This window comes from Carcharodon carcharias, chromosome 2 (genome assembly GCF_017639515.1).
Source record: "Carcharodon carcharias isolate sCarCar2 chromosome 2, sCarCar2.pri, whole genome shotgun sequence".
NCBI classification, from domain to species: domain Eukaryota; kingdom Metazoa; phylum Chordata; class Chondrichthyes; order Lamniformes; family Lamnidae; genus Carcharodon; species Carcharodon carcharias.
In genome coordinates this window covers 192,829,453-192,843,933 of record NC_054468.1, presented here as the reverse complement: position 1 = coordinate 192,843,933, position 14,481 = coordinate 192,829,453, and the positions used below count along the sequence as shown (strand labels likewise).

At 40.2% G+C, this 14,481-nt stretch overlaps 1 protein-coding gene across 1 annotated transcript in view; it reads left to right on the top strand.

Moving 5' to 3' along the window:
• The window catches only part of rab3gap2 (RAB3 GTPase activating protein subunit 2 (non-catalytic)), a 108,627-nt gene that overhangs the window by 13,629 nt on the left and 80,517 nt on the right, over nucleotides 1–14,481 (top strand). The window contains exons 3-5 of the mRNA XM_041180146.1: nucleotides 5,057–5,180; nucleotides 6,741–6,822; nucleotides 13,858–13,905. Coding sequence (XP_041036080.1) covers nucleotides 5,057–5,180; nucleotides 6,741–6,822; nucleotides 13,858–13,905 — 254 coding nt within the window. The remainder of the gene's footprint in view (nucleotides 1–5,056; nucleotides 5,181–6,740; nucleotides 6,823–13,857; nucleotides 13,906–14,481) is intronic.

Genomic DNA, 14,481 nt, shown 5'->3' with positions numbered 1-14,481 from the left:
TCCTTGTGCCAAACCCACATTTTTTTGATCATTCATACCAATTTTAAGAAATCTTTGACCTGACTATCTGCTGCTCATCAATGTAGCCCTGCCCTTCTCCTGAAAGCATTTACAATGCAAATTGTTTACACAGGCTCCAAATGTGTAAATTTTCATTTTAGTTTCTATGCACATGAGCCTTTGAATTTGTAATTCTTGAGAATTAGTTGTAAATATAATAGTTTGGTGGCACAAGAAATGTGAAGAGTTAACTGTCTGTAAAGGTTTTTTAAATTCAAGATGGTCAGGCCAGAATAAAAGTAAAATACTGTGGATGCTAGAAATCTGAAATAAAAACAGAAAATGCTGGAAAAACTCAGCAGGTCTAGTAGTATCCATGGGGAGAGAAATAGAGTTAATGTTTCAAGTCCGATATGACTCCTTCGGAACTACTGGACTCAAAATGTTAACTCTGTCTCCCCATGGATGCTGCCAGACCTGCTGATTTTTCCCAGCATTTTCTGTTTTTACTTATGATCAGGCCAGATATCCTTTCATAATGGGAAACAATTCTTACCCACTTCCTCCTCAACATATAAGCATGCCCATAATTTACATATGTTGCAGCAACTCGGGTGAAAACAGATAAGTGGTTAAATGTGGAAATGCAGAAGTTGCTATTTGAAATGCGCTACTCTTCACAAAAACAGTTTCTTGCCAACTGGCTTGCCATTGAAATGCGTTGAACACCATGAAGTTATGTATTTGTGTGGTGTGATGTGTAATCCAAGTTTTTTGGGACAAGTGTGGGAGCGTATGTGAACCGTCATCTAATCAGATGACTTGTTGAATATTCAATTGGGTGCGCTGACTCTGGTTTCAAAGCTTTTTTTTGAGTCAGACATTAACTAAAAGGGAAACTAAAATTTCAGGTTTCTGGAGAAACTGAAACTGATTGAAACCAAACAAAGGCACAGCCATCTGAGTTCAGATCGCAGTGCAGCGCAGGCAGGCAGGGGAGAGAATGTTGAGGTGCAGTTGATAAGAGAAAACACGAAGGCTGGATCAGTGAATGCAGATGAGGGAGCAATGCGGTTGCTTCTGTTTCAGTGATTTTAAAGGAACTGATTGACCAGAACTGGCTCTTAAGTACCAAGGGTAGTCACTGAGGGCTCGGATAAAGATAACACTCGTGGATCCATGCTCTCAAGACTGCTGTGAGCAGAGCTGGGGAGGTATATGAAAAGGAAAAGGATTAGATAGGACAAATGTAGGCTTGTTACAGATGGGCACTGAAGATTTTATAGTGGAGAACAGGGAAATGGTGGAGAAACTAAACAGTTACATTGCGTCTGATTTCACAGAAGAAACAACAGAAAATCTCCCAGAAATGCTAGGCAACTGAGGAGCTAAAAGAAATTAATTTTAGTGAAGAGGTAGTACTCAAGGTTAACTGGATTGAAGGTGACCAGATGAGTTTCATCCCAGAGTGTTGAAGGGGCTGGAGAGATAGTGGATGCACTAGTGGTTATCTTTCAAAATTCTTTACATCCTGGGAAGGTTGCTGTGGACTGGAAAGTAGCCAATGTAATCCCCTATTTAAGAAGGGAGGAAGAGGGAGAATGGAGAACTACAGACCTGTTAGATTGACATCAGTAGTAGGGAAAATGTTAGAATTTATTATTAAGGTTGTGATAACTGGACATTAAGAAAGGAATGGTAAAATTGGGCAGAGTCAATGTGGATTTATGAAAGGGAAATCATGTTTGGCAAACTTATTGGAGTTTTTTAAGGATGTTACTTATAGCATAGATAAAGGAGAACCAGTGGGTGTGGTGTTTTTGGATTTTCAGAAGGCTTTTAAAAAGGTCCCACACAGGTTAATAAATAAAATTAGAGCGGATGGGATTGGGGAAAACATATGGATTAAGATTTGGTTATCAGACAGAGCAGAGAGTAGAAATAAACGGATCATTCTCAGGGTGGCAAACAGTTACTAGTGGGGTACTACAAGAATCCATGCTAGGTCCACAGCTGTTCACGACCTATATAAATGATTTGGATGTGGGGACCAATTTTAATATTTCCAAATTTGCTGATGACACCAAACTGGGTGGGAACTTAAGTTGTGAGAAGGATGCAGGGAGGCTTCAAGAGGACTTGGATAGGCTAAGTGAATGGGCTAGAACATGGCAGATGGGATATAATATTGAATAAGTGTGAAGTTATTCACTTTGTTAGAAAAAACAAGAAGGCATTGTATTTCGTAAGTGTGAGAGGTTGGGAAGTGTGGGTGTCCAAAGGGACCTGGTTGCCCATGTTCATGAGTCACTAAAAGCTAGCATGCAAGTGCAGCAAGCAATTAGGAAGGCACATGGAATGTTGGCTTTCATCATGAGGGGATTTGATTGCAGGAGTAAGAATGTCTTGCTGCAGCTATATAGAGCCCTGGTGAAACCTCACCTGGAGTATTGTGCACAGTTTTGGTCCCCTTATCTAAGGAAGGATGTACTTGCCATAGAAGGAGTGCAACAGATGTTCACCAGATTAATCCCTGGGATGACAAGATTGCCTTATGAGGGGAGATTGAGGAAACTGAGCCTTTATCCTCTAGAGTTTTGAAGAATGAGAGGTGATCTCATTGAAACTTACAAAATCCTTACAGGGCGTGACAGGGTGGATATAGATAAGATGTTTCCCCGACTGGCGAGTCTAAAACCAGGGGACATAATCTCAGGATAAAGGGTAGGCTATTTAAGACTGAGATGAGGAGGAATTCTTCACTCGGAGGGTGGTGAACCTTTGGAATTCCCTACTCCAGAGTGCTGTGGAAGCTCAAACGCTCAAGACAGAAATCGATACATTTCTAGAGACCAATGACATCAAAGGATATGGAGTTGGTGCAGGAAAGTGGCACTGAGGTTGATGATCAGCCATGATCAAATTGAATGGCGGAGCAGGCTCAACAGGCCAAATGGTCTACCGCTGTTCCTATGTTCTGGAGAAGTGCACCATTTTGTTGAAGATTGTACCTGTGGAATTCAGGTTGATTAGGAACTGCTGTTGGATGAGAATCAGTGGCTAAATCTTTGAAGAAAATGAGATGAAATTCTACCTGAGGAAGAACAAGAGTCTTAAAGGAATTTTTGGCTGAATTAATACCTTATATGCTGAGTAGACTGACTGGTAAATCTGTGCGATTCACCTTTGTACCTGCTATGTAATGTATAATTTGTGATATATATATTGACTGTGATTTGTCAATTCATGTTTAGTTTATGTTAATTTTGGTTTGATTGTTAAAGCTAAAGTTATGAAAAGTGAAACCTAGTCCATTGGTTTTCTTCTTGGGTTGTTCAGTAAATTTGGTTCCTTTGGCCGTTGGTCTCTACAGAGATCATTACAGTGGTAGGTATGAACTAAACTCACGCAAGAGAGTTAAACCTGATTCATTTGAATCCATGTACCTTTTTAGCACCATACTGCTAGTCAACTTCTCATGGTTAATTTTCAATGCCAGAAAAACGTGGAGTTTAATTCCTTCAAATTTTAATTGTTGGTGAAGATTTTAAAGGAACAAAATTTAACTTATTTACTTTTTTTTCTGTTACTCTCTTCTCTCTCAGTCCAACCTTGCTTCCTTTTCTTTATTTCTCTTTCTGTATCGGATTTGACATCGTATAACTAAGAATGGATGAATTCAGTATTTCCTGCTTGGCCCTTGTGCTGTTAATTTCGCAATCCTTTTGATCTGACTTTTTAAAGAGATACACAGTTGCTTGCCCTGTTCACTTGGGTTCCAGATGCTTGTTTGCATTGTTGACATTATCAGCTCCTGAACATTTAGCTCAAAAAATTTTTTAAATCTTGAAAACCTAAATGTGCAAGAGCAAGTCTTAACTAATGGCAAACCCCAGTAGATTTCCTGCTACAGCTGTTTATGATCCTATGTCTGTTTTTTAAATAAAAGTCAGCAGCAGAGAGAGTAAAAGTTAGCAAACGATCTTCATATTTGCAGCCTAATATGTTGAGGAAATGAGTAAGATTGCAATCTGAAATCTTAGTTTGGAGTCGTGCTCATTGATACATAGCATAGGTATCTCAAGCCATAAACATATAATATATACATGCACATACAAATTTTTAGGCTATGTTTCTTAATGTTGGGCTGTACATGATGACAGATTTTAATGTTGGTGGATTTGCCCTAAATTCAATGAGGCAACAGTGTGAAGAGCTCTATTCAAATCCCCAAGCCCACAAGATTCAAACAGAACAAACAAAAAAAACAAGGAAAACACACTAGGAAGTAATAAATTTAAATGAGGCTGAATTGTTAGGTTCTGAAGGTTCTACTGCTGTAACATTTCTCTTTTCAGCTTTTCCTATTTGACTAAGCTGCTCTGACATTCAGTCAGCTTCTCCTGCCTCTTCCTGAATAATGTCTTTGTATTATCCAGAAAATGAAAACAATTTGACACTTATTTAGTGTCAGTCTGCTCTACTATTCTGCCACTTTTGTTCTCCAATCCACCTGCCACCCCCACTGTACTCTTTCTGAGCTAACTCCTGTCCTCAGTTGTTTCATCTGAATCAATTTGAGTGATTTCACACTGGTCACTCCCCACAAGCACATAAATCCTATTGATCAATCATAATGGCACTGCTTCAGCAAGTTGATTAGCAGCCAATCCATTGATAACAAAATCCATCTGTGAGCTTCTCAGCTCTAATGACCTTAGCCACATGGCAGTACAACCAAATTATTGTTATTGTTCCATCATCATTGTATAATTGAGATCCTTCTTAAATGTATTTTGCAATCGATTTCTGATCCTGCTATGTACTTTAACAATGTAATTTGTAGTTGCTTGCAAGATACTTTTATCAACTACAATGCCTGCCTAAAATGTTGCTGCTCATTTGGCCTGAAGCTGAATTCACTGATTTTTCTTCTTGGACACTGCAGTTATCATTTCAGACTATAAAGGGCAACTATTTTGAAACTGTTTAAAACTTTTGTTTTCTGCTGTGGTGCTGGAAATGTATTTACTTTTAGTTCTGAAATGTGTTACAGAGGGAGGATAATTCCACAAGTAAGGCTCCCACATTGTCATGGCTTCAGGAATGTGTGATCTCACTGTCACCAACGAATGACCTTATGGTGATAACAAAAGATCAGAAAGCTGTCTTTCTAGTGCGTAAGTATTAGTCCTTTTGCGAGTTTTTGTGTTTGCATACGATTAATGTTTAAAACAAAACTCCTTTTTTTCTGTGTTACGGAAACTAGACTTGCCTTGGTGCTGAGAGCGAAGGTTGAGAGCTCTGCCCTTACGAACCTTGGACTTTCCATTCATACGCAGACTGGGAGCAGGCTGCATATGCGCAATTCAGCAGATCTGCATCTTTAAGTTCTTTGGGCCAAGGACTGGCCCAGGTGACCCAGAGTGGAGTGCCAAGGAAGACTAGGGTCCCAAAGGGGGAAGGGGACACAGAGAGGTCCCAAAAGAAGTGTTCCAGAGAAGGGACAAGGACAGGAGAAGGTCCCAGTTCAGTTAAAAAGAGAGGAACAGAGAAATAGACTCCAAACAGGAAGAGGGCTGTAGAAAGCAGGCTTTAATTAAAGAAGGTAGCCTCAGGTTAGTGACTTCGTGCTGTGGGCAGTTGGGGCAAAGGTACCCCTTTGGAGGAATAGTGTTCTGCTCGCCGCAGCCAAAGGTCTGAAGTTGTGTTTGTGAGTTGGTGCTTGAGTGCATATTCGGGGAATCCAGGGGAATGGAATCTCGGAAAACTAGATTGAAACCCTGTGAAGTGGGCCGTTGTTGATGCTGTGTGAGTTGGAGCAGCTCTTGGAGAGAATTCACAGGTTAGGCCCTCAAAGGTGAAGACTGGAGTCCCTTGTGAGAGAGACAGAGTTTCAGTGAGATTGGTTTATTCACAATGTTACTGATGTGTGGGTGCAGAGAAATCCGTGGACTCTGTTTTGGTCACATCTGCCATTTATTGTGCACAATGGTATGTTCAACCACAGTTGGCCTGTTAATTCACATGTACTTCATTTTTACCCTGAACTTAGAGTATAAGATGGAAATCGTAAATTGTTTAATTTTTCTAATCTTGTATAGTAAAGTTTATTTTTGTTTGTTCAAAACCTGTGGAATCTCATTGATTTATTCACTGAGCAAGTGTATTGAATCTCAAACTTTGTGTACTTTAAACAAACGATATTGGTCCCTAATCGGATCTTACAAATAACTAGGGCATCTGGTGAAGGATCACAAGATCTGACTTATAAGTTTTCTTGTGTTGGAATAATTCAAAAGCAAAATACTGCAGATGCTGGAAATTGGAAATAAAAACAGAAAATGCTAGAAATACTCAGTGAGCCAGGCAACATGTGTGGAGAGAGAAAAACAGTCAGCATGTCACAGACCTTTCCTTTTGTTTTCTCCCCGCCACCTTCTAGCTTTCTCTGCCTCTGCCACGCTGAAAACCTGTTTCTTCAGAACTGAGAAGTTAGGGTGTAAGGCTATTGATCTTAGACCTTAACTCTGTTTCTCTGTCCACAGATGTGCCTTACCTGCTGAGTTTTTCCAACATTTTCTGTTTTTAATTATTATATAATTCAACATCTGTTTGAAGATGCTGTAAATTTTTAATGAGTTGTGAAGCACAGCTTATAAATTTAAACCTTAGACTATTTCTGGAAGATAGTTGTTTCTAATTTATGAATTTTCTTTTTTTTTTTAATAAATTTGTAGCAAAATGGAAGCCTAATGAAAAGGGTAAAGATGAAATGCAGTATTGTGTTACTTGGAGTGGTATCCTGAACGTTGAAGAAGGGTATGTATCTTTTGGTAAGAGTTCTGGAGTTAATTGTGGTATCAGGGTATTCATTTGCCTGCAATCAAAGAATTGTGTGAATCTTTGAAAGAAATTTATGTGTAATAACTCTTGGGCCGATATGGCTTCTCATTCAGTTGCCAATAAAATGTTCATATGTGAAAATGAGGATTCATTGGATTTTGTGCCAATGTGCTGTGCCGCAGAATTGTGAATCACTTAATTTGCATTATGATTTCCTGCATGCAAATACTTGATCTTAAGGTGCCATAGGAGAGGAGGTGAAATGCAGATGCTTTGGAGACTAAATCACCCTCTGCTGCTATCACACACTTAGGCCTCTGCTGCTCAAGTACATCTTATGACTTCATATAAGAGTTGTAACTATCTTTTCTCGCTGCAGAAGAAGAGAGCATCTTTACCTGCTTGCATCTGTAATGGAATGATTTGTGAGCAAGGGAGAAAGTAAAATCACAGGGTGGCTTGGAGAGAAACTTCATACTTGTTGTCACCGAAGTTCACTTTTTAGAATTATTTATTGGTACTTGTGGGGATCTAAATGATGTTGTATGCTGTAGAATACATACAATAATGAATTCACTTATTTTGAAAGCCTGCAATTTACAGTCCACACTAATTGTGACTTTCATATTGGAAGAAGAACTATAAATTGTGATCACTTGGTATTGATTTGATTTTTGTCTGTGGATGGTTATTAATTTTGAACCCGTTTCCTTCAAAAGTTATTGCATCTTAATTATAATTTTAAAATCTAATAACCTTTATAGTTTGGTTCAATTTCAGTATGCCACATAATTAATGGGCAACCACACTGCTGCACATAAGAACCAATGGGTTTTAGCGATTACCATCTGGCTACTGATCTAATAGATACGGGTACTAGCTTGGGCTGAATCTTACAAACTTTGTTTCTGATGTAGTGTAGGGACCCTAAATGGGTTGGCATTCTAACTCTGCGAGTAGTATGCTTTCGGATGAATATTGTGGGATCAGCCAATTATGAGGACTCCTCCAGGATTGGCATCCAATTCGGAACAGGGGACATGAGGCCCCCTGAGGGTCAGAAGCCTGATTCAAGATGGAGTATTTAAAGGGACACCAACAGCACTCAGTGGTAGAACTGCATTTTGGACAGCAAAGCTGCAGAAACAAAAGAAGGAGAAAGATGGATGGCAGAAGGAGAAGAGCAGCCCCACGATTTGTGGGTGCAGCACATGAGGTGACGTTGAAAGCTGTGAGGCCATGGAGAAACATCTTTTTTCAGAGAATGGCAGAAAGAGGCCAGGCAGTCTTTCAAAACAGGGTTGGCTGGAGCTCAGAGGAGTGAGCAGTCAAGTGTGGTGTGGAGGTTGTGGATCCAGTGCAGGAAATGTGTGTGTGATTTCTTGCGGTCTGGCAAGGTGAGTAGTATGCGAGTGTCGAATGGCAGCCTTTACTCTTGTGCCTATTTGGCTTTTTCCACCACACGTATGCTTTGAATTTCTCTCTTTGCAACTACAAAAGAATGGCTGTCCAGGCTGCCACTTAGCTCTGCATCTTCATTGATAGCAATGGCACTCTCTCTCGACATGCTGACCTAATGTTCCCCCATCCCACAGCAAGCCTCCTTAAATAACGTGCTAAGCAACGACTGAATTCATAAGACTCATAACTATCTTTTCTCGCTGCAGGAGAAGAAAGCATGCAAGTGTGGAAAGGCGCAGCAGCAGGGGAGGAGAAACATCCTTGGTCAAATTAACACCATGGAGGAGTATGCCTTGGCAATTGGCAGGGTGGCATCTTTGCATATGGACAAAAAATAAAGTCAGATTGGCTTGTATTTGAGATGAATTGTCTGAACTGCTTGATACCTGGTTGAATAATTCAATAAACCACTATGTTACAATCAAGCGATAAGGGGTCAAATGGCTCCCTTCTTTTCCCCCTCCTTTGACCGCAACATTTTTTTTTAAAAAAGAATATATTTTCCAATTCTGTGTGTTTAATTGTTTAAGTGCTATGACCACAAAAGACGTGATCAGACAGAGATTTTCTTGAGAGTTTTTTAAAAAGGAAAGAGGACAGCTTATATTGTATTTAACCCAGTCTAAGAAAAATAATAGCACTCCAACTTTCTTACTCACACAAGCGCACGCAGGCATACTCAAAATTCACACACATACAGATAGACTATAGAGTGGGGAGGATAGATTGAGTAATTTAGAGTACAGTAAAATTAAAGGGATATACAGCTTTTGAAGGTTGGTGACTTGGCTGACTTCAGGCTGAACTCTGTGGTCCTGGCGCTTTTGGTGTTGAGGTGGGTCAAAGCTGTAGACGATAATTTTTTGATTCTTGTGGAGCCAGCAGGACTAGGTTGAATTCTTTCTAAAATCTCTGCCTGCGGCACCTGGATTGTCAAAATCAGCAGGCAGGGTTCAACTTGTAAGTTGGAAGGAGAAAGAGAAGGGAAGGACCCACTCAGGGTCTTGTTCCTTCACTATCTATGTTACTTGTTCTGTTCTGCAGAGAAAGCAAGTGCTTAAAAACATAAACAGTTGGTTTGTCACATGACTTCTCACCAACTGTCCAGTGATCCAAATATGGTCATGGCTAGGGTATTCCAGTTACCCTAATTAGGTCATGGCTGGGAGGCTTGGCTAATGGGATGAGAAATGGCCCCCATTCATTCTCTTTCAAGGACATTGTTCCTGGTGCGGCTTTGCAGACAGGTTGTCTCCATTTCAGTAGTTTTGGAATGCAGAAGGTACAGTGGTGCAAATGTGCAGCCAGCTTTGACTATGATCCAAAGTCACTGGAGTGTGGCTTTATTCTTCTTAAAAAAAAATCAATTGCAAGTTTCCAGCCAGTAAGTTCAAAATTCATTTTTTGATATAAAGCATGGTTTCACAACACCTCTGCACCATGCAGAATGAAATGTTATGATGTTAGCATTTCATTACAAGGTTTTTTTTAAAAAAGCAGACACACATTCATACTTAAAAACTCACTCATGTATGCGCCAGACACTGTGGCTACATGCTGTACAGCTTGGACCTGGCTTACCGTTATTCACAGCTTTTGGGATGATTCTGTGCTGGGTTCAATCTAGGATTATGCATCACCTATCACATTATTTTTCCCTGAAATGTGGGTGATCTTCAGGTGGTATGGTTGCAAAATCAGACTCCATCGAAATAGCTTTGCATTATAGGATTTGAATTTCTCCACAAACATTAAGGGGTTGTGATCAGTATGGACTAAGGGCTCACTATATCCATTTTGGATATATATTTCAAAGTGCTTGAGAGTCAGTGACAGTCCCAGAATTTCCTTCTGTACAGTGGAGTATCTCTTCTGGTGTCTGTTCAGTCTTTTTGAGAAGTACCCAACTAGTCTCTCAATGCCTGATCCATCATCTTGGAGCAGGACAGCACCTACCCCAATGTCACTAGTATCAATTGCCATTTTAAAGGATTGGTTAATGTTTTGAGTTCCAAGCATTAGTTTGATGGTTAATATGGCTTTCGGCATTTCAAAAGTTGTTTGGCACCTCCCTTACCACACTACCTTTGCTTTATTTCTGTAACATGTCTGTTAGTAGGGTGGCTATCATACTGAAGTATGAGACAAACTTGCGGTAGAACTCACAGATGCCCAAAAATGGCACTGTTTTCCATTTAGTCATGGGGACAGAGAAATCTATTAATGCCTGTACCTTTGCTACCCTGGGCAACACCTGTTCTTGACCCACAATGTGTCCCAGGTAGGTTACCTGAGCTTTAGGGAACTTGCTCTTTGCAATGTGTATTTTTATTATGTAAGTGGTGCTTCCTACTCTATGGATACAGTCTACCAGGTAAGGAATAGGGTGGAAACAGTTCTAGCCACTGCAATAACCTTTCTGTAATCAATGTAGAGCCTTGTTGAGCCATTGGGCATGGGTGCAAGCACAACTGGGAACCCAAGCTCCTCTGGTTGGGCGCAACCAAATTATGCTGCAGCACGTGTTGAAATTTTTCCTGAACCTGGGTAGGTTTCTCAGGACTTAGGCGAGAAAAAAAATGCCAAAACCTTCCCCTGTAGTGGCTCTGTCTCCAAGACCAATGGTGAAGCTGCACAGGTTAACCTAGGGACAATCCCCACCTTTACTAGTTCTGAAATAAGGTTGCACTCCAAGCGCACCCAATATAAAGCTATGAACATGTACCTCCCACTGATAGATTTCACTAATACTTTGGCATTCAACACTCCCTCTGGTGGAAAGGTCATGCCTTTTCCCAGCAGAAGGGATTGGATGGCCCTTGTATCCCTCAGTATGACTATTGGCTTACTTGCCTCACTCGAGGGGTATGAGACCATTTCTTTAGATACACAATACTGGTAACTCAGGGATTTTGTTGAATTCCACTGCACTCAGTGTTATGTTTACAGGAATTTACTGTCACAGTTAGAGCTACAGCTGTGTCTGCTGGAGAACCAGGACCCCTTTGCCTGCATCGGTCTGCTGTACCCTGACAAAACCTCCATATTTTCTCCATAATTTCTAGCAGTTAACTCAGGTGTGACCTACCTTATTGCATTGGAAGCACAGAGGCTTATGAGCAACATTCCTGTTCTCAGCACCTTCCTTTTTGACCTGAGAAAGGCCCCTTGTACTTCCAGCTTTTCCTTCCTACCCATTGCCGTTCATTCTCCGATCAATCCCTCCCACCTTCAAACCTTTTCTGGTGACTAGGGAAGGCGTTTCCTTGGTCAAGGGTTTGTGGACAAGCTTCTAATTGTCAGCCATAGTTGCTGCCGGCCTGGTTTTTGAAACTTTTTGTTCTTCCAAAAAGGTCTTCATGGAGAAGGGAAGTGAGTTTTTGAGCTCCTCGACGAGAATAGCCCCTTTGGGGTTCTCAAACGGGATCTATCTTAAGCACCCGTACCTATTGGTTGTAAGCAAGTTGCTTAACCTTTTTGAACTGGATGTAAGTTTGTTTGGACCATTTTCGAAGAGTTCAGAATTTTAGGTGATACCAGCTTGTAAGCACTCATGACCAAAAAGGCTAGCCTCTCGTAGTTTGACAAAATCTAGTCAGACAATAGGGAATAAACATTTTCCTGTTAATCCGCTTTGCACGGGTAGGGTCCAAAGCTCTGGCCACATCAGTTGCTTTGCAAATGAGACACAAAATGCTTCCATACCCCCCTCATTGAACTTTGGTATCAGTTGTAAGTACTTTAAGAGCTCAACACTCAGTCCTAAGCTAGCTATCTCCCTAGTGGTGTCCTCACTGGGTACAGTGGGCCTTTCCCTTCTCCGTTCGAGCTGCCTTAATTCACTTTCTTGTTTTCCCCTCTGGGAAGCTCATTCTTTCTCCCTTTCCTGGAATTCTGTTCTTTCTGGTCCTGTCTTTCTCTTTGTTACTTTTTCCATCTCTCTTGTCTTTCTCTTTCCTCTTTAGTTTTTGGAATTCTAGCTCTGGTCTCCACTGTTCCAGTTGCATCTCTGCTAATACTACCATTTGAGATTCTATGCCTGTCTCCTGTTGTTCAAGTTCACATGCAAAATGGTTGGCCACAAGTTTTAGGATTTTGGGTTTCCTAGCTTTTGCTTGGGTATTTATCCCTTAAATGCCTAGTTAAACTCCTTAACTCTTCAATGGATATGGCTTTTAAATTGTCCTAAGTTACGTCCCTGTGTTCTAGGAAGGTACTGACCTCGAATGTGGGCATTTTTAAGTACTCTGGCACTGAAAACCACAAGAAAACCTTAATGGAAGTTTTTTTAAATATACATATAGGGGCCAATTTAGTTTCCCACTTCCAGTTTCTCGTTACTGTGTTTGATTATGCACCCAGCCCCAAGGTATGGATTGTTCAATGGCTTCCCTTTTTTCCTCTCTCCCTGTTTGATCACAAGTTTTTTTTTAAAACGCATATACTTGGCAATTTCATAAGAGTCCAGCTATTTACCTGCTATGTCCACAAAAGACTCAAATCAGATAGGTTTTCTTGATGTTTTGAAAAGAAAGGATTATAGTTTTTATTGTACTTAATCCAGTTGAGGAAAATTAATAAAAACGCTCTGACTTTCACACACATACACATGTGCGCACAAACACATGGCACACACACACACTCGAAGTTCACACACGCACAAATAGGCTATAGTGGGGAGGAGAGATTAAGTAATTTAGAATCTGGTAAAATTAAAGGGGTATACAGCTCTTGAAGATTGGTGACTCGGCTGGCTTCAGGCTGAACCCGGTAATCCTGCTATTTTGGGTGATTTGTTGATTCTTGAGACAGCAGTGCTGGGTTGAGTTCTTTTTAAAATCTCTGTCTGCGGCACCTGGATTGTCAAAATCAGGCAGGGTTCAACTTGCAAGTTGGTTGGAACGAGAGAGAGGGAAGGACCCACTCAGGGTCTTGTCCCCATAGCATCTCAGTTGATTGTCCTTTTCTGCAGAGAAAGCAGGTGTTTGAACACAAAGGGTTGACTTGTCACATGACCTCTCCAACTGCCCAGTGACCCAAATATGGTCATGGCTAATGTTTTCCAGTTACCTTGAATAGATCATGACTGGGAATTCCCCTCTGTCAGGGACCCATTGTTCAAGTGATCATTTGTAATGGTTTGTCTCCACCCAGTTGAGTACCCAGATGATTGCCTGGACGCTTGGCTAATGAGATAGGTGGCACCCATTCATCCTCTTTCAAGGCCATTGTTCCTGGTGTGGCTTTGCTGACAGGTTGTGTCCATTTCTACAGTTTTGGAATGCAGAAGGGACAGTAATACAAATGTGCAGCCATCTTTGACTGTGATCCCCAGTCACTGGAATGTGGCTTCAGTATTTTTTAAACAAAAATCAGTTGGGGCTTTCTAGCCGGTAAATTCAAAAGTCATTTTTTGATATAAAGCATGGTTTCCCAACAATGATTTTAGCTGTTAGATTTCTCTTTGAGGTTATTGCTGCATTTCATATCTTGGTGTGCCATGGACAAGTGATGTCTAATTTGATTACTTATTGTGTTCTTTTTTGACAGTGAATGTGTCAGTAGTGCTATTTGTATTCCACTAGCAAGCCAGAAAAGGTAAGTGCTTTTACTTAGGATCCTTGTAAGTTTGATTAAAACAAATTAAATATCAACTAAATAATACAAGTGTTTTGTAGATATGTTTTGTTTTTTTTACACATAAGCAACATTTATATTTCCTTTCAGAAATTTGGCGGATTAAGATTGGTTATGAAATGAATATGGAAGAATCATTGTGTGTGTATATACTTAATCCAATCATTTCATTTTTGGCTTATTAGCTAGTCTAAATCTTTGCTGGAAAGATCTACCCAGATTTCTTCCAGCCAGTGAGTAACCTTACTGCGCACAGACTGCTTTGAGTTATGTGTAAAGATAACAAGAATTAAAATAATTAACAGTCCATTTCAAAATATGCTGTTTTTAATTAGAATAAACTGAAACATTACAGTATTCCCAAAAGTTTACTAAAAGGTTGCCATTTAAAGTAAAGTAACAGCATGTGGAACATTTCCAATCTAGAATATTATTAGCAATTTAATTCTTATAAGCAACACTGGCTGCCACTTGAAACCTTAATGATTGTCAGATGTCTATTAAAATATATTTTTTCCCAGAAATGATCTACATTAT